The 22,791-nt window shown below is 38.3% G+C and overlaps 1 protein-coding gene across 21 annotated transcripts in view; it reads left to right on the top strand.

The window, feature by feature from the left end:
• The window catches only part of HDAC9 (histone deacetylase 9), a 473,035-nt gene that overhangs the window by 306,406 nt on the left and 143,838 nt on the right, over positions 1-22,791 (top strand). For all 21 annotated transcript variants that reach the window (XM_038173868.2, XM_072033569.1, XM_072033568.1 and 18 more), the window contains one exon: positions 17,052-17,229. In XM_038173868.2, coding sequence (XP_038029796.1) covers positions 17,052-17,229 — 178 coding nt within the window. The remainder of the gene's footprint in view (positions 1-17,051; positions 17,230-22,791) is intronic.

The raw sequence follows: 22,791 nt of genomic DNA, 5'->3' as shown, positions 1-22,791 counted from the left end.
GCACCAAAGCCTGCAAGCCAGAGGAGAGTGGTGTGGTGGTGCTGCCCTGCACACAGCTACTTAGTGCCCAGCAGGTGCTGCTGGGGCTTGCTGTCACCTCCCATGTCATCATGCATGGTCCCCATTGGGGACTCACAAGTACCCCATAAAGTGCAAGTCGTAGCAGTGTTGGCAGTGTAGCCAACTGCTGTGGCCTTACTGGAGTCAATTCATTTCTGAGATTCACAGTGCCAAAGCTTCAGCTGCTGAAAAATTCAAGTGATCATAAAGGAAGATCCTTTGGGTTCCAGAAATTTTACAATCAGGAGGTTTAAGAAAAGTAGCAAGGATTTTAAAACAAAAGAGCACCAAACAGGAAAAAAGTTGTCCAAAACATCACAGTGAATTTGCAAAGGGGACACTCCACACTTTTTCCAAGAAAAAGACAAGAAAAAAAAAGCAAAATAAAACAAAATACCCTGTGTTGTGAAATGTCTTTTTAAACACAGATTTAGAGAATGAAATTGAGGATTATAAACTAGTAGCCAACAAAAGCAAGAAAGGCTGGAATGTTGGTAACCAATTGCAAAGACAGGATCCAAGCAAAACATCTTGAATTGCTAGTACTGTAATAAATTACAGTTTTCACTTTTGTATTCTGCAAGTGAAAACAGCACTAAGTCAAGCCTGAGAGAAGGAGAGTAAAGGATGACCTTTCTAATCCACCCGCACCCAGTACAAGTAGAGGAGCTCCAACATGGAGCAGTGAATACTGAACATGAAATAAGAACAATGCTCATCACTGCGTGAAGGAACAGATTCTGCTCCTATAAAATCGGGTTCCTGTGTTGCTGAAGAGTTAATTGTCAGGTAGCAATAGATGAAAGGCAAAACAGACTCTGGGATGGTCTGCTATGGTAGCTGTTATCTCATTTTCTTCCATGGATTAATTTTCTCCTCTTTAACTTTAATTAGATAAAAGTCCAGGGGTGGGAGGTGGCCCTGGAGTGCTTAGAGGGCAAGAAGTGGTCAAGAGCTGGTTTCTCTCAAACTTTGATTAGCCTATTTGATAAGTGATACTAAGCACCCCAATTGGCTAATGAATGAGGGGTTCCCGTTAGGTAAGTGGCTGGGAAATTTAGCCTCCCCCACAAGAACAGCAAATATGTAAACTCTTGTCCTTCAGTTAGGTGTCTACTGTGGTTAGGACTAAGGGTGATTTATGTGCTATCTGGGTCCTGGAGTGTATCTACATTGATTGACTCCCTTGATCTTGACATCAGTCACTTGGACCTTCAGAGAAAGGGGGAACATAGGAGATAATGAAAGCTACATTAAAGAAGACCTTACCATTTATGTAAACGTTATTCTGTCTTCAAAGGCAGAACTATCTTTCAACAGAAAGGAGACTTATTTCCTACTTGAAAATATTAGAGAGAAAAGGATGCAATATTTAATATTGCATAATATATAATATAGACCCCCTAGCTTTAGTGCCAGTCTCTACCTTTGTTTTTTCTTTCTTTCTTTTTCTTTTTTTTTTTTTTTTTTGACTACTCTGCATTATAGTTGCAAGCTGTACTGCATACAGCTTGAAAGTAGTGGTGCAGACACCCTAATGTCTTGTGCAAGGAGACATCACAGTCTCCCAGTGGGTATAATCAGAAAATACAATGGAAAGAACAAAAAAGTGAAAAAGAGAAAATTGAGAGTTTAGAGTAGAAGTGTAGAGAAAACATTTGAAAAGTTCACACATCACTATTAAACGTGGGGCTTTCATACATACAAGTCCATGGCAGTATAAACCAGAACATTCAAATAAATCTAAAATGAACCTCATAAGTGATCCCCTAATGAATACCACCTACACAATAAGATTTCACTGGCTGGCTGCCAGGCTCTCCTTCACCCTGAGAGCATGGGGCAGATGTGGGGCATGCTGGGACTGGGAAGGACCCAGCAGTGTCCTCACCCTGCTCCACAGGTGAGCCACCAGGCCAAGTGCAGTACGAACATCAATTAAAGCAGCATTTTTGAAAATGCTGAGCAGACAGGTAATTTGTGGAAGGTTGAAAATATGCACAAACTCACCTGTGTAAGCATCCCTAATTCTGCTACAGATAATCTTCCCTAAGAGAGATGCCTACAAAGTCATAAGAACATCAGACAAAACAGAGGAAGAATGGTTATTCTCCAAATCCTGCAATAGTAGATTTGGGGAGCTTTTGCTGAAATTACAAGAACAGCAGTTTAAAGCAGACAAGAATTTTTCTTTGCACCATGAGTAGTGAACTTGTGGAATTTGTTGCCACAGGAGATTGTGGAGCTGCCAACAGTTCAAAACAGTAGAAGACAAATACATGGACAATAGGATCATAGATAGTAAAGGGAAGAGGCAGGGATGTGTCTCTGACATCTACAGAACAAAAATTCAAGGTGCTAGGAGAGTATGGGGGGACTGAATTGCAGAGCCAATTCAAGCTCATGCACTTGAATTAAATAGCATCCCCTGTTGCCATGGGCTGAGACAGTATTCAGCTCAATGGGCCGGTCTGATCTAAAAATCTTATTTGGCTGTATCTAGTGCTTCAGTCATAGCCAAACTTAGATTATTCTATTAAATTTATGTGTTTTTTTTTTCTGTCTAGCTTCAGGGTAAAGCTCATTTCTGCTTTCTTTTTTGTAAGCTATGAATTAGTCTCCTCAAGACAAGCTGTCAACAAAACAAGTCCTTTTCTTTCTTAGCTATGTCTTCCAAAAAGTTTAAAATCTGCCTACACTACATGCAAAATGCAGTAGCTATATTCCTGAGAATTTTAGGCTGTCTTAGCAATGGATTAAAAGTGTTAATTTACAAATTACAAGGTAGAGAATTTATAGTCTGGAATCATCTTATTAAATATGTCAAAAATTAGGACAGGTATGTAAAACTGAGTAATCAAAGTAAAATGAAAAATCTGTGGCAAATCTTTTTATTAACTCTTATGTTTATGTGTGAGGAGACACATGAAGAAATTCTTAGTTGCCGAGTCGTACATGGCATATTTGGTAACTAGCAATCATAACATTTGTACTCCTAAATGGAATATGATCCTCTGTCTGGGAGAAGTGGGCATTAACATGTAACCTGCAGAGCTGGGATATTCCAGTGACACTGAACAATTTCTTTGTATTGAAAAGATTAGAAAGAATATGCATAGCAAGGAGATAAAGTTTTCTTACTCTTCATCTCACAGTGAAGAGCTTTCCGATTCTGAACATAGAAACACAGAATTTCATCATTTCAGGGAAAAAAAAAGTTTTATTTTAGCAGCAATATGGGAGCACTGAACTGTACCTATGCTAATCAAAAGTGCCCAAAATGAAGTGACATTCATATATCTGATCAGAGCAAGGTAGTAGGCAGTACAGATTGTTTCCTGGACAATATCTATGGACAGATAATATCTACAAAGTGGTATCTGTAACACTATGCTAGTTCTGCTATGTTCCTTGTCCTTTTTTCTGCACCACTTAAACAAACAAGCTTACGTGTGTGAAACCCCCCACCTGAAAATGACCTAAAAAAAAATAGCCAACATATCTAATAACCGAAGAACAACCACAATGACATGAAAAAAAACCTATCCAAGGAGCTATTCTTGAGGTGTCTCCCCTGTGTGTTAGGGGGGTTTAGCTGTACTTGACTTTGAGGTTTAGGTTCTCATACTTCCCCTCTCTTAAATAAACAGTAGTTTCTGGCAAATCAAAGAAAACCACACCTGACCTTACATTTATACCTGTGATTTCTTTAGGTCTGCAATGTTATCCTGAGAGAATAGAGACCCTTTAGCAGAATTCCTTGATGGATTTATTGCCTTCTTCTTACAGAAATAAACAAACATGACTCCTACACCAGAGCAGCTGAGCTATGAGACCAGTTCTGTGCTGACAATCAGCCGCTAGATAAGATTATGAACTCTTCACTTGGTAATCAAAAATCCACAGCCATATTGCCATTCCTGAATTACAGTCCCCAAAACTCCTAATTGCTCAGTACAGGGCAGGCAAAGCCCTGTCACCAGCCATCAGAACATCCACTGGGCAAACGGCCCAGCTAAGCAAACAGTTTGGTCTAACATACACACAAGCCGACAGCGTTAGATGAGAATCACACATGTGCATAAAATGTGCTCTAGAAGAAAATGTCTAAAGAAAACTGCATTCATGCTTTGTCAAGGTTTAGCATATACTCAAGGTGATAAATCATCCATTTCTCCTCTCTCCCTCCCCCAGCTGCACAGTGACTAAATACCTTTATCAACCAAGTCTTTCAAGTTAAATCAACCTTTTAAAAATTCCTCTTTCTTAATGCTCTAACATGCATGGGTTCACAAAATTAAATTACAATATTTTTTATCTGTTTGGGATCAGAACTGTTTCTTCCTCCTTGTGTTTACTTTCCTTCAGTAGCTGACATCAAAATGTTTTCTGGAATGCTGGGACTAAATAAGTTATGCTTAACTCAATATCTAATACAAATAGCCCTGGGGAAGCTCCAGCAACACAATCATAAAAGCTACAGTTTCTTTTAATAGCTTGCCACACTTTGCTGATATAGTATTTCTCTAATCACCAATCTTTACGTGCCTTCCTGACCTTGGAGCTCTCTGTCCAAATGACTTTGTGGTATCAAAGGCTCGTGTCATTGGAAGAGTGAATGGCTTTCATTTTTCTCCCTGAAACTTCCGGTTCCTGGCATCTGCAAAGAATTATTCCAAGCAGTGTTTTACTGCCTCGCGGCCAGTGCCCTGTAGTGGCCTGCCTGATGGAAGTGACTTTTTGCCAAAAGGTGACCGTGGTCAGTGGTGGGCGGGTGCCACCGCTGGTGCACAGTCAGCCCTGCTTTCTCAGCAGATTCTGCCTGGCCATTGGGCTACCACAAGCATCGTTACTCTGCAGCAACTAATTACCGTGTTTTTTGAAAGACAACACATAAAGAGGGCATACACTGTTTTATAGCAAATACAGCAGTAAACAGAAACCCCCCAAAATAAGCACAGGTTCAGAAGCCTTAATATTACAAGTCCAAAGTTTAGAAGATTTTAATCAAGTAAAGGGTCCCTCCCTCTCATTGCAGGGAGACCTACAGAATCACTCAACAGAACCTAACTCTGTATAAATGTCTAAAAAGTCACAGTTGTGCTGCTCTGACCATTTCTAGGCCGTGACAGTCAGTGGCTGGATCCAAATTCTGTTACTTAGCCTGTGTGATTTGTCTCTGTTAAAGCTGAATTCTCCCTATAGCCCCACCACCCAAACCCCCATTCCATTTAATATTTTGCTCTGGTTTCTTGTATCTCCTCTCCTTTTTATTTTTTAAATAAATATGAAATGCAATTGGACCTATACTGGTAGTTAAAATGCTAGAATAAACTAAATGAAACTCATAGCTTTTGAGGGGGAAGGAATGGCTTTTAATATTCTCTCCCCATTCCCCTTCATTTTTTGAGTGTATTCTGGCCTTAGATCCACAACTGCAGTTATGCACCCTTAGTGTTGAGCACTGAACCCTCATGCTGCAAAGGATAAACTACTTGAAAATTCAGTAGCTGGGCTAGATAAAGCCAGGAAGAGATAACGTGACACAAAGGCTTAGAGATGTTAGAAGACTGGTGTAAGCTCATACAGCTGATAAGTAACAGATAAAATTTGAAAATCCTTTTTCTTTTAAGAGACAAGATTAAGAGAACATTCTTCAGAGATGGATTATGCGTTTGAATTACTTAAATTTTAATTCAAAGAATGGAAACAAAACATCCTCAGAGACCCAAATCCTCCCAAAACAACCTAACTTGACCCAAAACTTATTCAGAGCTTTCAGACGCTAGTGCAACTCTTTCAGCAGGATGGATCTGTAACCCTTTACTAAATGAAAAGGAGAGGCAAATACCTGTTACAATAAGAAACCATGAAAACCACAGTGCTACAATATTTCCAAGTTAAAACAACCAGAAATAGAGACTATTCTTGATGTAATGCAATTATTAGAGATGTAATTGTTAAAGGAAGGACTTAGAATTCAGGATATGTAATCACAGTTCACTTTGGATTCATAATTCACTCTTTCTACACCTTGGTTTTCTGACACATAAAATATTCTCTATGTAGTAGATGAATTAGAATTTATTTTCATAGGTTAGCCTTTTATAGGTTTGAGTCAAGTAAGCAATACATTTGCATGCATATACACAAAAGTTATTATAGAGGAAGAAAGAAGAAAAGAGGCAAGAAGTATAATAATATATGTATTTCAAAAAAAAAATACATCTCATGTGACATTATATATCTATGTGAAGACAAAAAAAAATAAATAAAAAAAACCCACACAAATACAACAACAACAACAAAAACAATCCTAAGAAATTATGCCTGAAAAAAAGATTTAAAAGCTAGTAAACCACTGGCAAATAAGGAAGCACAGCTACAGTCCTGCAACACAGAAACAAATATTTCCAAGCACCAAATGATTTCATTTGTCACAGGTCCCAGATCTAGAGGTATTTGGGGACAGCTATAATGTTATCTTGAGTGAACACAGGACCAACATAATTAGGAATAAAGAGGTAAGAAGCAAGGGGAATTGCCTGCATAACTTCACTTTGCAAAATCCTCCCATGGAAGGTGGCAGGTAGGAAATCTGCATAATAACAAACTTGTCACAAGACAAGGCCAACTAAATACAACAATTAGAATTAACATTCTGCTTTGACTGGTTCCCTGGATTACTCCTCTCCCTCCTCCAATGTTTCATTCGATGTAGTTAAATCTGTGATTATTGATTTTCTGCAATATTTTCCAGTACATTTTTTTTTTTTCCCAGAATTGTGTAGCTGCAAAAAGACTCTCTCTTCTTTGTGGGCATTGCTTTAAGAAGCAGCTATTGAAGTGCCAAACCCTCCTCTCAGATATCCCAGTGAAAACACAGAATAAGTTTCTTGGTTGTCCTTTATTCTACGTAGACTTAGACCTGCATAAATAACCCAGTCTGGCCACAAAAATGGAGCTACAATGCATGTAGTCATATAATTATGACCTTCTAGTGAAAGAGATTACCTTCTCCGCTGGCTGTCAGGTCCTTTCTTTTGAGAATTACTGGAAGACCTCTGCTCTTTGACTGCACCCACACAGCTAGGATGCTGGATTTAGGCTTCCCAGCTGGCTCACCTGCCCCTTCCTGACTGCTTGTGCTCTTCTTGCTCATCCACTGACTCCACGAACATCTCTGGCACATGGATGCCCTTCTGTAGAGCTGTAGAGCTATGCTTAGGGATGTGCTTTAGGGACTGCACCAGAAATGGGGATGATTTTCCTATATATACAAATTGAGATACCACTATCTTAGCTGGCCTTTAAACCAAAGATTGTGCTTCTGAATACTTAGCAGACATCCCCTGAAAAAATGACTTTATTTTTTTAAAATAGAACGTGATTTTTGTTTCATATTTAGGCAGTCCTAAATATTTTACTCAATATACCTAAACTTCTGTGTTTTCTCTTGTCTCAGAAAGGATGAAAATCATAGTAAGGAGTAACAGGGCCCAGATGAGGAATATACACCCCTGGTCTCTAATTTTTGTCCTCTAATCTCTTAAACACGCAAACTTATTTTCCTGCAGGTGAATCCTGTATGCTTTGAATAGAGATCTCTTCTTGATAGAGAAAAATACCATGTTGGCTAATGCAGTGATCAAATAGCTTGATCAAATGTAGCATGATCAAATTAGTGAACTAAGACCCAGAAGGGCTGTACTGGGACAAATATTATTTCTCCCCATTTCTCTTCTCATTAGATTTTTTTTTTTTTGTAGTCTTGTGATTTTTGCTCTTGCAGTTTTTATAATATCTTATAAAAAAAGGAACATGGAAGATAGTTGACCATATAAGCAAAATAGCTTTCAAATTTTAAACACCAGAAAAAAAAGTAGAGCATTATCACAAAGATGACAGGGTAAGGAGAGAACAGAAGTGATCACAGCTTATGATGTTTAGCCCTCTGGATTCTGTAATACTGCTACCCCTCTCTTCTTTTTAGGTGTACCGAGACCTTTACGCACCCCCTTGTGACAGCAGTCTAGCCCCTAAGTTCTTTTTTAGATGACACATCCTTGGAGTACATTGTGATGAAGCAAGTTCATAGTTCAAATCAATTCATTCATTTTTCCCATGAAATATAATAAGCATTATGGTCTTTTTGAATTGTACTTTGCATTTTGAGGGCCAAAATTTTCTTAAGGAGTGAGAAACTGGAGAATTTATTTTGCAGTCTGCATTATAGAATTAGTGCTGTGTTAGCACATATTATGTTCCACATTTCTTTTTAATCCTCTGGTTGTTCCTAAATCAGCAAACATAAGGGCTTCTCCCCCATTTTCAAAGTGCCCATCTGGCAGTTCTAACCCTTGTTAAAAAAAAAAGAAAACCTATGCTGAGACGGATTTAGTTGGAAAGTCCCTAGTTTCAAGAAATTTTTAAAAGTAATCTTTAGGTGCTTAGTATGTTTTTCTTCTAATTACTTGTAATTTGGTTTTGTTCTATATTAAAAATAGAGTGGGCTGTACCTGTTGATTGCAGAAAATATTTACAGAACATCCTTTATATTTATGGAATAAATATATATTACTCTAAGTACATAGATCTGAAAAATACATAGTATCTCATTTTCATCTGTAGCATCCTTCCTATATTCAATTCCTATACTTTGTCAAGTTTCAAGTTACATCACCATTTCACTATACACCAAAATTTCTGCATGTCAGAATCAATGAAGTGATGAGATAAGTGTTGCAGTAAAAGGTATTTTTGAAATGGGGATATTTTCAAAGGTGTGTATATTTTCAAGAAACTGTGATTCTTACTACAAACATATTGGAGAATGGAAGTATGCTGATGTTTTTACCACACTGTGTGATATTTGGCAATCTTTCCCTCTGAAATCTTCAGAGATGTAGAAGTCCTCCAGTAAAGGACTGGAACCTGGTGTTCACTAGGTTACAACCCTGATGTCACACAGGTGGCAGCAGAAATGGATGGATTGTACAGAAGAGCTTGTGTTGCGGGCAATGTGAGGACGCAACATCTATGAAGGTGATCTATGAAGAGAGAACAGAGTTGATAAAACACCTTGGCTGCTCTTGCTGGCCACAAGGTCAGTTGATGCTTCCCTTTCTGACTTCATGTACATCCATAAAAGTGAAAAGATACCTACAGAGGGCTTTTATATGTCCCTGTGATATTCTTAAACATCTATGCATTGGTGCATATGTGTTGTATATTGAATGACAAGGGTTTCCATGCTTTTTTCTTTATATAACTTCAAAATAACCCAAATAACTTCAATTTATTCTACAATAAAACCTGAAGTCAGCAGAGTTGCCTGTTAGACCAAAGCAAAATCTGCTTAAGTATGTAGAAAACACAGATCTTCAGCAGGGCTGCTGCTGAGTTTAGCCTGGAAGCCACTATTTCTCTGCATGCAGGCCATAATAATAATATTTCACTTAAAAAGAAAACAGTCTGCTAAGAAACATGGTTCCCATAAACAACAGAAAAATGGTTGAAATGATCTGCATAAAGGAACACCACGCTGACTTGCTGATACCATTGATGAGAGTTGGTCTACATTTCCTGGAAAAATGAAACAGGTTGGACAGGTGTTTTTTTCATTAATTAGTTTTGGCCAACTAACAGTTTAATTGAATGACGGTTGGAAAGCCACTAAAATTAGGTGGCAGTAACAGTTAATTGCTAAGAATATGAAGGCTATTTATTCTTCACCTCAGTGTGAAAGAAAAACACACTTGTTAATAATGAAAGTTAGAGCAAGATGTTGACAACAGTATTTTCTCATTGGTATTCATTTCTGCACTTCTCTGTATTCTTTTATAGAAAGTACCAAATGACTTCAGGAAAGCCTTGTGCTATTTATAGTAAATAAAGTAACAAGAATCCTCTAAAGAGATTTGAAGAAAAAAAAAAAAGTGCACAAGATATTCAGATCACACTTTTCTCCCCTTCATTGTAACCCCCAATCATTTACATATTAATTTTAGATCTCTGTGAGAGTCAGAGGGGTAAGAAAAGTTTCACCCAGAAGTGTGAGTTTTTGAGGAGATGCTGCATTTACTTTGGATATGTGCTGCACACACAACAGAGTCACTTAGCAGAAGTGACAGAAGTCAAGTACCTGCCAATGTCAGGAGTGAAGGCAGGTCTCACAGGAGCTGGAACCAGGAGAAAAAACAAAAGCTCACCTGGATTTCCCACCAGCAGAAAGTGTTCAGCTTTCATGATCCATCTCATTGTCACTCCCAGATACGATTTCCCAGCAGTCCCTTCCTCTTAATCATGCCATGCTTCAACTTCCTGGCTTGCATTTCTTCACAGGGATAACACCTCAGTCCACATAGCCACATCAATTTCTCACTTAGATAAATGCTCAGATTTTTGGAAGCTCCCTATCTAGGGAAAGTAACCTTTATTGTCCCTCTGAGACCATAGGTCAGCAACCCACCCATCTCCCAGTGCAACAGTAAGAGTAAGGGATAGAGTCCTGCCCCTGCTATTATGTCCTAAAAACAAAGGCAAGGGATGTGACACCAGCCCTGAAACATGCATTTTGTGACATAACGTGAGGCAGGGATGTCCTCTCCCACATGACTTAATGCAGGAGCACACTCTTGTCACTACATTAGTAGTATTGGCTCTTCTCCTCCTCCTTGTCCCACAAGACAAAAGTGTTGATGTTTTAATGATGTGTTTTTGCCAACCCAGAAGTGCTCCTTCCCTAGAAGGGAAGGATGGCAGGGAAAGGGCAGGGAACTCTGCAGCAGCAGCTTTACTGCCCCAGAAACACCAAGGAAAAAAAAGCTATTGGTGAGTGGTGACCGCACCCTGAGCAGTCACTGCAGTAGGGCCACACCTTTTCCTAAACTCTGCCTTGGCAACAGCTGGACTAAGCCTTTCCCCAGTCTTCAGGAATGCAAGGAAAGGCAGAAGCCAATGGGGCTCTTTTATTCTATGCAGCAACCTTACGCCAAGGCTAATCTTCTCTGCCTAGGACTCTAGGTATGGGATTTCATTCCACTGTTTTGTATCTGCACCCAAAACTCATTTGATAGGACTTTGTCTCTGTTTAGCCGTTTCATAGCCAACACTGCGTTCTCAGTTTATAGAGTTGGGTTTTCTCTAGCTGTAAAAATCCTGACCACTTGTGAGCCAGTGTAACCCTGTCTCAAGGTTAGCTGCCATATGTCTTCCTGTCTATTCTTCTGTTTGTTCTAAATCAGTTTCTACCTATTCAATCTGTCTGTACTTGCTATTTATTTTTCATAAATATGCTGATTCTGAATTTGTGGCTGACAATATTTCAGATGGCAATATCTTTTTTAAGTTTTATTGAAAGTGATGACTATGAAAGTCTGTGGCTTTACATGTGGTTTTGTCAAAAACAGCATGGGTAGGCTTTCTTGGTCATGTGTTTTATCTAAGTGATAGAGCAATTTAAAGGAAGACCTCCACCTATACATATTTAGGTTGTCTACTGTGACAGAGATAAGTAATTCCTGCACTTTCACATTTGTACCTACAAATATGTTCAGATGATCTCATGGGCTACTTTTTCGTCATTTTTGAAGGCAACTTTTTTTTGAGGAGAGCAGGCAGAACAGTAATTCACAGAACTGCTGGGTCAAAAGAACTACAGCTTCTGCTGACCTAGAACTCCTTTCATCCCGATACTCTTTGCTTAATAAATCATCAGTCTCTTCATTTTTTCCTCCACCAAAGTTAGCCCTACTAATATTTTCACGAAGTCCATACTTTCTGAAGCACTGTCAACTACCTACCTCTGAACTGCATGAGAAGTTCTTAGGTACTCACAATTTCTGACTGAATCAGACTTTGAATGATGATATGGTGGTTTGGGTCACAAGCTGCCATCGTGGGCACCTTAAAGCAGGGCTGAGTGCCATTTGCTGCAAGTACAGGCTGTCTGGCTGGATGCGTTCAGCTACAACAACATTGGGAAGGAAGGCAGGCAGTATTGAGGGTGGCAGGACCTGAAGCTACTCTGATCCCATGGTGCTACAGGGGTCTGGAAGAGGCTAAGGAAAAGGGACTCCAACAGGAGGTGCTGGATGAGACAAAGTAGAAGATTAGATGCCAGAAATAGCCTTCTGAAGAAGGAGCAGGAAGGAGAAGCGCTTGGAAGGCAGCAGGTCTTCCTGCTAAGGAAGTTTTATTTTCATCTTCACTTAGGACAAAACTTCCTGCAGCACAAATGCTTTCTTCCTCTTCAGTAATAATTGGACCTTTGGGAAATTTCAGGAGACAACACAGAAATTATAGGGGAAAATAACCCTAGAGAACAGATTCAAAGAAACATTTTGAGAGGAAAAAGCATCATAAGTTTAGTAACACCGAAGGTTTTGGGGGGACTGGAGAAGACAGGTAGTGTGTGAACGACTTTTAACAGTTACTAGACATCAGTATACATTTCATACCTAGCAGAGTGCCATTAGAGGCACAGCAATAGAGAGCTACAAGCCTGGCCACAAATATATGGGACTCTATAAGCATTAAGTTTGCTATTAGGAATTACAGATGTTGAACTTATTGAGGGAAGTTTTCTATTGCAAGGAAAAAAAGCAAAAGCATAAGTCCTGAAGAGAAACATGTAGATATCCATACATACTTAGGATTTTTTATGCCTATACCATAATTCTGGGACAATTAACAGCAGTTAAGCTACATATAAGCATATCAAACTAAATTACATAGAATAAAAAAAAAAGCAGAGCAGCAAAATAAATTAGGAGTGAATTTTTTTTTTTTTTTTTTTTTTTGTTTCCTGCACAAGACATATTTCAAAAGGGTACTGAATCATAGATAATTCAGCCATACTTTAAAACCCAACATAGACCATCTAACAGTCCAACCAAATACACTTGCAGGTCACCAGTTCTCAGAGCCAGTAAAACAAGTAACTTTTATTAAAATCCTTCAAACACACACATCCTTAAGCACTAAAACATAGAAGTCATGTGTCTATGCATAAGGAGCATTCACACCAACCCTAATGACTTCCAGGTCCTCCTAGAAAACAAATAGCAAAACAAAGAGAATAACAAATATTTACCTCCTGTACCACTGAAAAGGTCATCCTCTCTTTAGATACTGATTCTAAATATCCTCCTCAAAATAATTACTGAGGGCCTGAGCTAGTTCCTTGGGAAGATGAAGAAAGGCCCTCCATTTGCTCCAGCCGAGGCCCTAATTGCTTGCCTCTACTAATGAACTAATCTCAGACACCTGGAACTAGCAGGCTTCATGCCGGGCAGGCACAGCTCAGGTTACCTAAGAAATGCTCCAAACATATTCACAGAAATCACTAACCCTGCAGATGTGCAAATACTGCTTTTGTCATATTGCTGGAGAGGTGGACATGTGTTTGCGGTGCTGTAGCACATAAAACCCAAAGATGAATTCATTGTGTTGCACTAATCCCTTCCAAAGGCCAGGTGGGCATTTGGGGAGCCAGATAAGCGTGTTGATTATCCACATTACTCTTTGCATTAATCCACTTGTGACACAGAGTATCACAGACATTCACAGAATAAATATATAGATGGCTGGAAAATATGTATGTGAATGCCTGTTATCTGTAAAATGAAACCAAATCAGGAAGTTAGGCTAAAACTTTGGCTAAAACACTGTCTAAACTCTGTCTAAAGTCTAAACTCTGATGATGTCTAGCATTTTTAAAATTACAGTTAAAGAATGTGAAAGTCACCTGAGGATGTAAGCAAACCTCATTGTAAGCCTTATGAGATAAACTACTGCGCTTTTAACAATTTATAAAAAATTTTCCCAGGTAAACCATTTTCTGTAACCTCCAAAATTAAAGCAGGTGTCATGCAGCCTTCTACCTAATCATCCAGAAATTTCTTGTCCTTCCCTGGGCTGATAATGCTGGTAAACACATGTAAATTTTGTGTATGTGTCTGCTTTCATTTGAGAAGGGTGGAATGATATAAGCAAAACACAGTTCATCAGAAAAAAGCAAGAGAACAGGAACAGGCTCTCCTTTTGGTCTTTGACAAATTGCTAAAATGTATAGCTGGCTGGCCTTTAGGTATTGTTCACAAAGGTTGATTACTGTTTAAAAAAATTACCCTCATTTGTTCATATCCCTGAAAAATAGTATTTTTATTGCTTATATAGAAAAAAAATACCTAATCTTTTTATAAGAGAAAGAAGCAACATTTTCATGACTTATTTACATTTGGTATTCCAAAACATTGGTTTCCCCTTCTTCAGGATGCCAAATAAATAAATAATAGTAAAACTACTTATTTCAGCTTCTTAAAGTCAGCCACCTGAATATATTAGACTTTAGACATTGATTGAATACCTAATTTACAGCTTCACTGGACATAATTTTGCAGGCAGCATACAAGTGAAGTTCAGTTCTGAAAGTAAAAATGCAGACAAGGCTTGGAGCTCCGAGTCTATCAGCACTGAGGAAAGTCTAAGCAGAAATCTCTGTGCTCAGTATGAACCCCCAGTGATAGCTGAATTTCCAAGAAGATTTACTTCAGAAGTATATTTAAATAACACCGCTTAGTGCAAACTGCCAGAATGCACAGATGCACCCTTACTAGCTTGAAGAACATTTCCATAGGGAAAAATTATTAGTGTCTTCTATACTGTAGTAATTATCAGAACTGTGGGCTTAACTAATGAATTGTCATTAGTTAGTGTAAACACTGAAAGATAGCTTCAAAAACCCCTTAGACTGAAGAACTACCAGATATCATCTATTTAATAAATGTAGTGAATTTAACTTATGAGGTCTAGGAGAGCACCAGAAATAACAAACGCTTTGCTGATTTCACATATGGTAGTAAAACTGTGTGTGAAGAGGGGTCTCTGCAGTTTGGTAGGAGCATGGCTTCTTCCAAACTGCTTGACTAGCTCTCATGCTTTGGAAAAGTAGGCAAGAGCTGGTGGATACAGTTGCATCAGGGACAATGGTGCTGTCACCACTTTACCCGGAGGTGCAGGAAGCAATTTTGCCACACGAAGTAAAGGGCTTCTTGTGCCTTCACTGTTGAGCACTCACACAGCATTGAGGAAAGTGAATGGTAAATCCTCACAAAGGAATTTATCTACTTCTGTTCTCCACAGTGAAAATATTCAACACATGACCATCCATGTGTTCTTCACTTCTCCTTTCCAATTGCATGCACCCATAACAAACTTCACAAAAGATGTGTATACCTCAGAGATCAAAAAAGTCCCCTCTGAAAATAATTAGTGAAGCAAAGTAAAGAAAATAAGGCACTTAGGTATTTCAAGAAAGAATTCCTGAATGTTCTGTTATGTTCTTAAGGAAAGGGAATACACAGACCTGTTCAGATGTCTCCAGATATTTTCTGGAATATATAACACCATCCTGTCATCATACACTTAAAAATAAAAAATAGTTGGGGACTGTATTTAAAGAAAGGGAAATGGTTCATGACCCCAGACCAAGACACTTCTTGTAAAACCTCTTCTGTTTACTCATATTTTCTTTCTTTATTCAGTCACTTTTGACAAGGTCTCAGGTGATTTACCCTTCCCATGACCTTGTCTTTCCACTGAAGTGGCGACCCTCAGTATTAATGTGGGTTTTGAGGCTGAATTTTAAAGCATTTTTCCCAGTTTCAGCTGTTTCTGATGAGCATTCATTTTCGTAAAGGCCTCTTTCCTTGCATGAAGGGCAGACATTCTCGCGCCCCACACGCTGTGGATTCAGTCTGCAGCTGGTGGTGGGTTAGGGTAGGCCCAGGGTGCTCCTGCCTGCCTTCCTAACAGCCTGAGCTCTGCTTTGCCTCTCCCAGCGCCCAATGATGGCAGCCTCATCTGCCTCAGAATGGCAGCTTTTGGCACCACTAATTGTTACTGGGTTTAAAATAATAATAATAATACTAATAAAAAGCCATGTATATACAATATATACATGTACCATGTATATATTCCTGTGTTTATATATGTACTAGGCCTGGGTGAGGATAAGTAGTATCTGTAAATCTAAGATGGAAGTGTGAACTTCAACTGGATTTATATTGCAAACTGGCTTGGAAATCTCTTTCCTGCATTTGCTTTCTGTTGAGGTTCTAGGACCATATGCACAAAAAAATAGAAACTGGGGGAAAAAAAACGGGGCTTGGGAAGCAATCCTGTTCTGTGGAGTGATTGAATGCCGAGGTTCCTGCTGACTTCAGCAGGGCCAGGGTTTCAACCTTTGTCATGTCAGCTGAAGTTGTCATCTATTGACAAACAAGATGAAGGTTGACGTCTGCCTTTCTGCTCTGTCTCAGTCTTTTCATTCCTGCCTACCTTTCACTGAAGTGTTTGACACTGCCTACTGACAAAAGCAGTTATGACCAAAAAAAAAAAAAAAAAAGTCCTGAAGTGTGATCTTTCTTAACAATCTTTGGATTTCTAAATTATTTGTGAATACCGATGTTCAAAATGTTCCTGTTTTCCAGGCAGTTCTGGGAACCAAGCCCTCTGTCAAAACTTGCCTTACGGTTCCTCAGCAAATTTGGTACTGGGTAATAGGGACACTGCTCTTTGCTTTCAGCGCTCTAAGAAGATTTGATTTTAATTTGTTTGTATAGGATCATAAAGTGCATAGTCTAACACCATGTTATATATTCAAGATGTTAGAAAAATCTTGGTCTTTATAACTCTGCATGTGAAACTGTGTTTTCCTCTGTCAGGGAGAACTGACAGGTTGCCTGCCATCACCTCCTCTCCAGCAAAGACAGCAGCCCACAATGTCAGTGTGAAAACATCTGTTGAATGGATTTATTGACTAGGTCTTAGGTGTGCTTTTTTTTTTCTTTTTTTTTTTTTTTTTCTCTCCACACCGTTTATTACAGCCCTGACCTAATGAACTTAATTTGTTGACATGTTTCCCTCAGTGTCTTACTTGATCCCATCTCACATTTCTTTCTACTGTGCTGTTTTCTTGGCAACAGGAGTTCCTGGCGCATCGGCGTGTCCACCAGTTGCAAATCTACCAGGCTCAGATGGCTACAGTTGGCATGGTGGGATTAGATAAACATCGGCCAGTGTCCAGGACCCCACCTTCCCCCACTGACTCCACATTACCTCACCCAGCCATGGACCAGCCCGGCCAGCATGTCTACACTACTGGTAGGATTCCCTAAAGACTATTTTTAATAGGCAGGGCAAATGCGTTTGTTCATGTGGGATCAACAGATTTAAATGCCTTGAATAACTCCTGCAGCAATGCATTCAGTTCTAGCCCTACTGTTCCTTGGTTTTATGACGCTGTACTGGCATCAAGTCAACCAGTGCAGCTGATAAATCACAGGGTTAATATTCACACAGTCATAAACTATTATCATTGACTGGCTCTGGCAATATAGCAACAGGTGCATTTTTTGTGCCTTTAAGTCATTTATAGATTTTTCTTTCATTTCCCCATCCTCTGGCTCTTTTCTTCATGTTCTGTTTCGTAAAGAGACCACCAATAAGTTGAAGAAAGACCACCAGTACGTAGGAAAGCTGCAGTGTAATTCTCAATGTCTTCATTTGACAAGTCAGTCTACACTGCAAGGATGGTTTCCCTACAGAAAGAGAAAAACTGTAGCACTAACTGGAAAGTGATGTCGACTACAGCTTTGGTGTCTTTCAGCATTTGTGTGGAGTTTCTACAGAGTCAGGTTTTCTGGTCAGGCCCAATGTAATCCAATCACTTAGGGAGCACCTCCTATCTGTCTGGCCTAGACTGTCTGAAGCAGAGGGATTAGGACCTTCAGAATAATCAGTGAAAGGAAGAAAAATTATGACAAAAAAAGTCATTTTCATAGGTAACCTAACCTTGCAAGATATGCCATCTTTTTAAGAGCCTGCATATCAACACAACATGGTTATGTTATGTTAAAATATGGTTAGAATTAAAGTTTCACTTTGTGCACAAGAGAGGGGAAAATAGTACTTGTAGATACTGTTTATTCAGGTTTTTATTTTTGTAAGTAGTTATTCCTTTGCATTGGTTGGCAGAATTTGACATGCTTTAAAACCTAACAGTTCTTGAGGACGTGACCATGGACTGATACAGGATGGAGTCCTCAATGGGCACTGTATGTGTCTGTGTGACACAGTGTGTTTTTCTGCCCCTCAAATTAGAATGTGAACCTGGAAAGCAAAAGATTATTATCTTAAAGAAAAAACAAAACAAACAAACAAACAAAAACAAAATAAAAAGAGATGTCCTAAAAGCATTGGTGAATGGGTGCAAGGTGACATTCAAAAATGAAAGAGAGAATTTCTTCTGAACGTATACAATCAATTTAGGAATTTCACTTGTTGGATAAGAAACATTTGGACAGTACAGATAGAAACCTGCTAATTCACTTTCCATGAGTTTCTGCAAAAAGACCAGCTGTGTAGAGACAGTATTATTAGGCCAGGCCACTGTTTTTCTTGTGGTTCGTAGAATCCCCAAGACATTGTAAACTCATTCTGAAAGACTCACATAAGAGAACAAAAGCAAGCTCAGTGTGTATAGTCTTCAAAGTCCCGTTCAGAAATCTGCAGTTTCACTGGAAAAGTTGAATAGGGTTGCAAATTTAAAGGCTGCTGTTTGAGTCTGATTGCTAAAGTTTACTGACACCTCCTGTTATAAATCCCCAGATAGGGGAGCAGGGCCAGGCGGGTAACATATATCCAGGGATTTGTGGCATCACCAGTGGAACTGTTTAAATGAGAAAATGTGAATTTCAGATGGAGAGTAATAGAGGAAATGAAATGATGTAGGACAGACACTGAGTGCAGATGGTTTTGGGAAGTGCGACATACCAGGCACAAATGGCTCAATTCAGCAAAAGGGAGCCTGATGGGGTTCTACAATGGAAATACAGATAGTGCATATGCAGAGTCAAGGCATATTAAGATCAGGCAGGCAATTTAACCTTGTTCTTTTAGTAAAGCATTGCTGTATGAGCCACAGCACTGGAAAGAAAAAGAGAGAACCAATGTTGCTTAATTCCACCTGAGATTCTCAATACTTCATTGAGCTTCTTTCTCTAAATAGGAAACAACTTTTTGTTGAATCCTTGTTTTTTTCTTTTGCTAAGTCTCTTTTCTCCTTCCACCTCTTTTTCAAAATAGTCACCTCTTATTAAAATGAAAATCCTTCCATTCCCACACTCCCTATGACTTCATTCCTTTCATAGCAATTATGCTTCTCTGCTGTCTGTTCTTTCACTTCTTGTTTATATCCCCCATGTACTGGCTGAGGACGACATAGTTCAGTGCTATACCTGCTTCCAGGTATACATGTAGGTATGCCAGCCTCATGGTATACATGCCATGTATACCTCCTGGTTGAAAGACCAGTCTGCTAATCCAACAGTGCCTACAACTGCTGGATTCACAATGAAGCATTACTTTTCTTGGAAGAAAATCCCTTTCTCTAACACTCTTCAGACTTACAGACATATATAACCTTTATCAGTGCAGTTTCTGAGTATGTTGAAGATAGTTTTGTACTATAAGGGTATCATTTTTGGATTGACATTGCACAGAGGCCTTGCAACACCAATACAGTTTCTGTGAATAGTTATATATATAAAGTATCAACACATGATGTAGTATGGTATGATATGGTACGATATTTTACAGAATAGCTTCATTTGTGAATCATTTCTCCTGAGTCTGGATGGTGTCCTAGCACATATTCTTTACTCAGTGGAAAAAAAGAAAAGGAGACAGAGTTTTTATCTATTATTTTACAGCCTTTCCTAATTGCATTGGGATGAAAGCCCTGAGAAACCTGGACTGGTCACAGCGCTGACCTGCTTTGAGCACAGGGTTGGACTAGGGACCTCTTCCAGTCTGAGCTATGGTTCTATGATTTGCTCCCTTAAGAGAGCACGAAATGAAACCAGCCATTACCTACAGCAATTGCTACACTACCCTTTTTAAAACTGCAAAGAAGGACTGGGTGGGTAGAAAGGGTGAAAATTCTCTTATATCACAAAGTGAGGTCAAATTCTGGTCTTAGAAATTAAAATAAAAACACCTCCATGATTTGAATTATTTCATATTGCATTTTTTCCTATTTAAGGACAAATATGCTTAGAAGAGTAAAAAAGGTAAAAGGAAAACTGCTGTTGCAAAACATTACACCAGCATCAAAATAAGCCTGTATTGTTATTAGTTATGAGAGAAAATGTTCTTGGCCAAATATCTGAAGAGAATCAGAAAGGTGATGGTTGTGAGAGATGTGTACAATATATATGCAGTATGTGCGCAAATAGTAAGTTAAAGATGGAAAAAATATAAAAGGTTCTTGATGCTCACCTAGATGATTTAAACAATATTTGATATTACTTAGTTCAGATTATTCTTCTGAATAGCTAATTAGATGTTCTTCCCTTGGATTTTCTTATTGATACTACAGTTCTCCAGGATTTTTTACTTTCTTCAAAGCATTCTGTTAGCCAACAAATTTTCAGGTCTCCTGATCTCCCCTTTGTTCAGAATATTATTAAAAGTTGACCCAAATAAAGAATTTTGGTGAAAAATGAGTATTTGGGCTTCCTCACTAGGGAGATCTTGATTTTTCTAACTTAATGCAAATTCAATTTATTTTGTCCTGTGTCCTCTATCATAATATGGTTCAGTGGTGCCACCATTCCAGTCTGTCATCAGGGCCACATTCTGACCTCAATAGTATTGGTGTAAATCCAGAATAAATCCATCAGTCTCAGTGGAGCTGCTTAAATTTACACAAGGAATCTGAGAGCAGAATCTGGCTGTAGGCATTTTTTCTAGAGAGACAGAATAACCATCTTTTATTAATATTTCACAGCAGTCTGCAATTGAAAACAGTTGTCTCTCCCTCTCTCTCTCTTTCTTTTGTGGGGGTGGGGAGATTATTGGCTGAATCCTGTTAGGGAAATCCTACAGGCTATTTTTAGCAGTAAGCTCTACTGCTGCATTGTGGTATTGTACCAAGCACATGTGCTGTATGACCAGCAGCCATACATCAGAATTACTTGCACATCCTAAATCAATTTAGATGCTTGCAATAAATGAAAACATATATCTCAGTCTTTTCTTAAGTCAAATAATCTTGTTTAGAAATAATTTCTTGCACTTTCTGGTGTGAATATCTTGCTATTTAAAAGTTTGGAATATAAGTTTCTACCATGCAATACTGACCTGACCAGTTAAACTGATTTTTCATTTGGACAAGGTAATTCATGTACAACAAAATTACATTTTCATTTATTTTCTATTTGGGTAAAAATATTAATGCATTAAGGAAGGGATGCCTATAACTGTCTATGTCTATGTCTATGTCTATGTCTATGTCTATGTCTATGTCCATGTCTATGTCTATATCTATGTCTATGTCTGTCTATGTCTGTCTATATCTGTCTATATCTATCTGTCTATATCTATATCATCTATATCATCTATATATATATCTATATCTACAGATCTATATCTATATCTAATCTATCATCTATATCATCTATATCTATATCATCTATACCTATACCTATATCATCTAATCTATATCTATGTCTATCTTCCATCTATCTATACCTATATCATATATGTATACCTATATCTATATCATCTTAAGCATTCTGCATTTCACTTCAAAACCGCTGTTTAGTTTCACCCCTGATATAGTATTGAAAAAGTGTCATTATTACATAATTTCTTGATTCTGTATAATACTAACATAATAAAACATACATTTTTTATTTTTATTAACCACAGTTTGGACTATGCAAATCTAAGTGTATAAGGAACACTCAGAATAATATGATAGCTGAAAGAGTGGCAGACAAGAGATACTTTCAACTTTGAACTACTCTTGTCAACATTTAACAACAAGTGTTTCCATCAAAGTCCATTGCATATAAGTGCCTGCTTTGCCTAAGTGTTTCTGGAAATCCTAATGCATGTCCATTTAGCATCTAAATATCTCCCCTGTTGGTAAGGGGGATGGGAGGGAAGGTTTTCTTAGTTAATATTATAAAGACCACTGCCAATTGTAAAATCTGGGTATGCAAGACAGTAGAAGTTAAAGCTCTGGGTGCCAAGAAAAGGAAAGCTAGATATGTAAACATGCATCTGTTTGCATGCACACTTGGTGTTTCAAATAACTTATAAGACCTGATGATAGAGCAGCAAAGCTTATAAACTGTGTGGCGCAAATAACTGCAGAGAAAAGAAATTATTAACTGCTTTGGCAATGCCAGCAGAGATTTTAAGCCGCATTAGTTTATTAGTTCCAGATTTTCACTGGTTCTTTTTTATTCTTTAAAAGAAAACAAACCAAAAAAATAAGTACAAGAATTCATTGCCAATGCACTATTTTGTTTGTTGGATAACCGTTTAGCATAAAACCAGTCATGCTACATGTAGGTATTATTTTTGTATTCTCCTTATGCTAAACATGATTGTCATATTATCATTTTGACTTAAATAGCGAGATCCCAAAGGATCAGTTCTAAAGTACATGAGCTAAGTAATATGACAGCATAAATATTTCTAGAGCAGCATAATTTAAAAATTCTGGCTTCTAACTGAATTTTCTCAGAACCTTAACTTTGCATTACCCACAATGTATACAGGCTCCTATTCAGCAGAATTTTTAAACACTTTAATAAAGTTCAATATCCATTCAAGAACTTTGCTGAATAAGGGTGGTATTGAGCATGTTGT

This window comes from Anas platyrhynchos, chromosome 2 (genome assembly GCF_047663525.1).
Source record: "Anas platyrhynchos isolate ZD024472 breed Pekin duck chromosome 2, IASCAAS_PekinDuck_T2T, whole genome shotgun sequence".
Taxonomy (NCBI): domain Eukaryota; kingdom Metazoa; phylum Chordata; class Aves; order Anseriformes; family Anatidae; genus Anas; species Anas platyrhynchos.
This window is presented reverse-complemented; position numbering and strand designations above follow the sequence as displayed.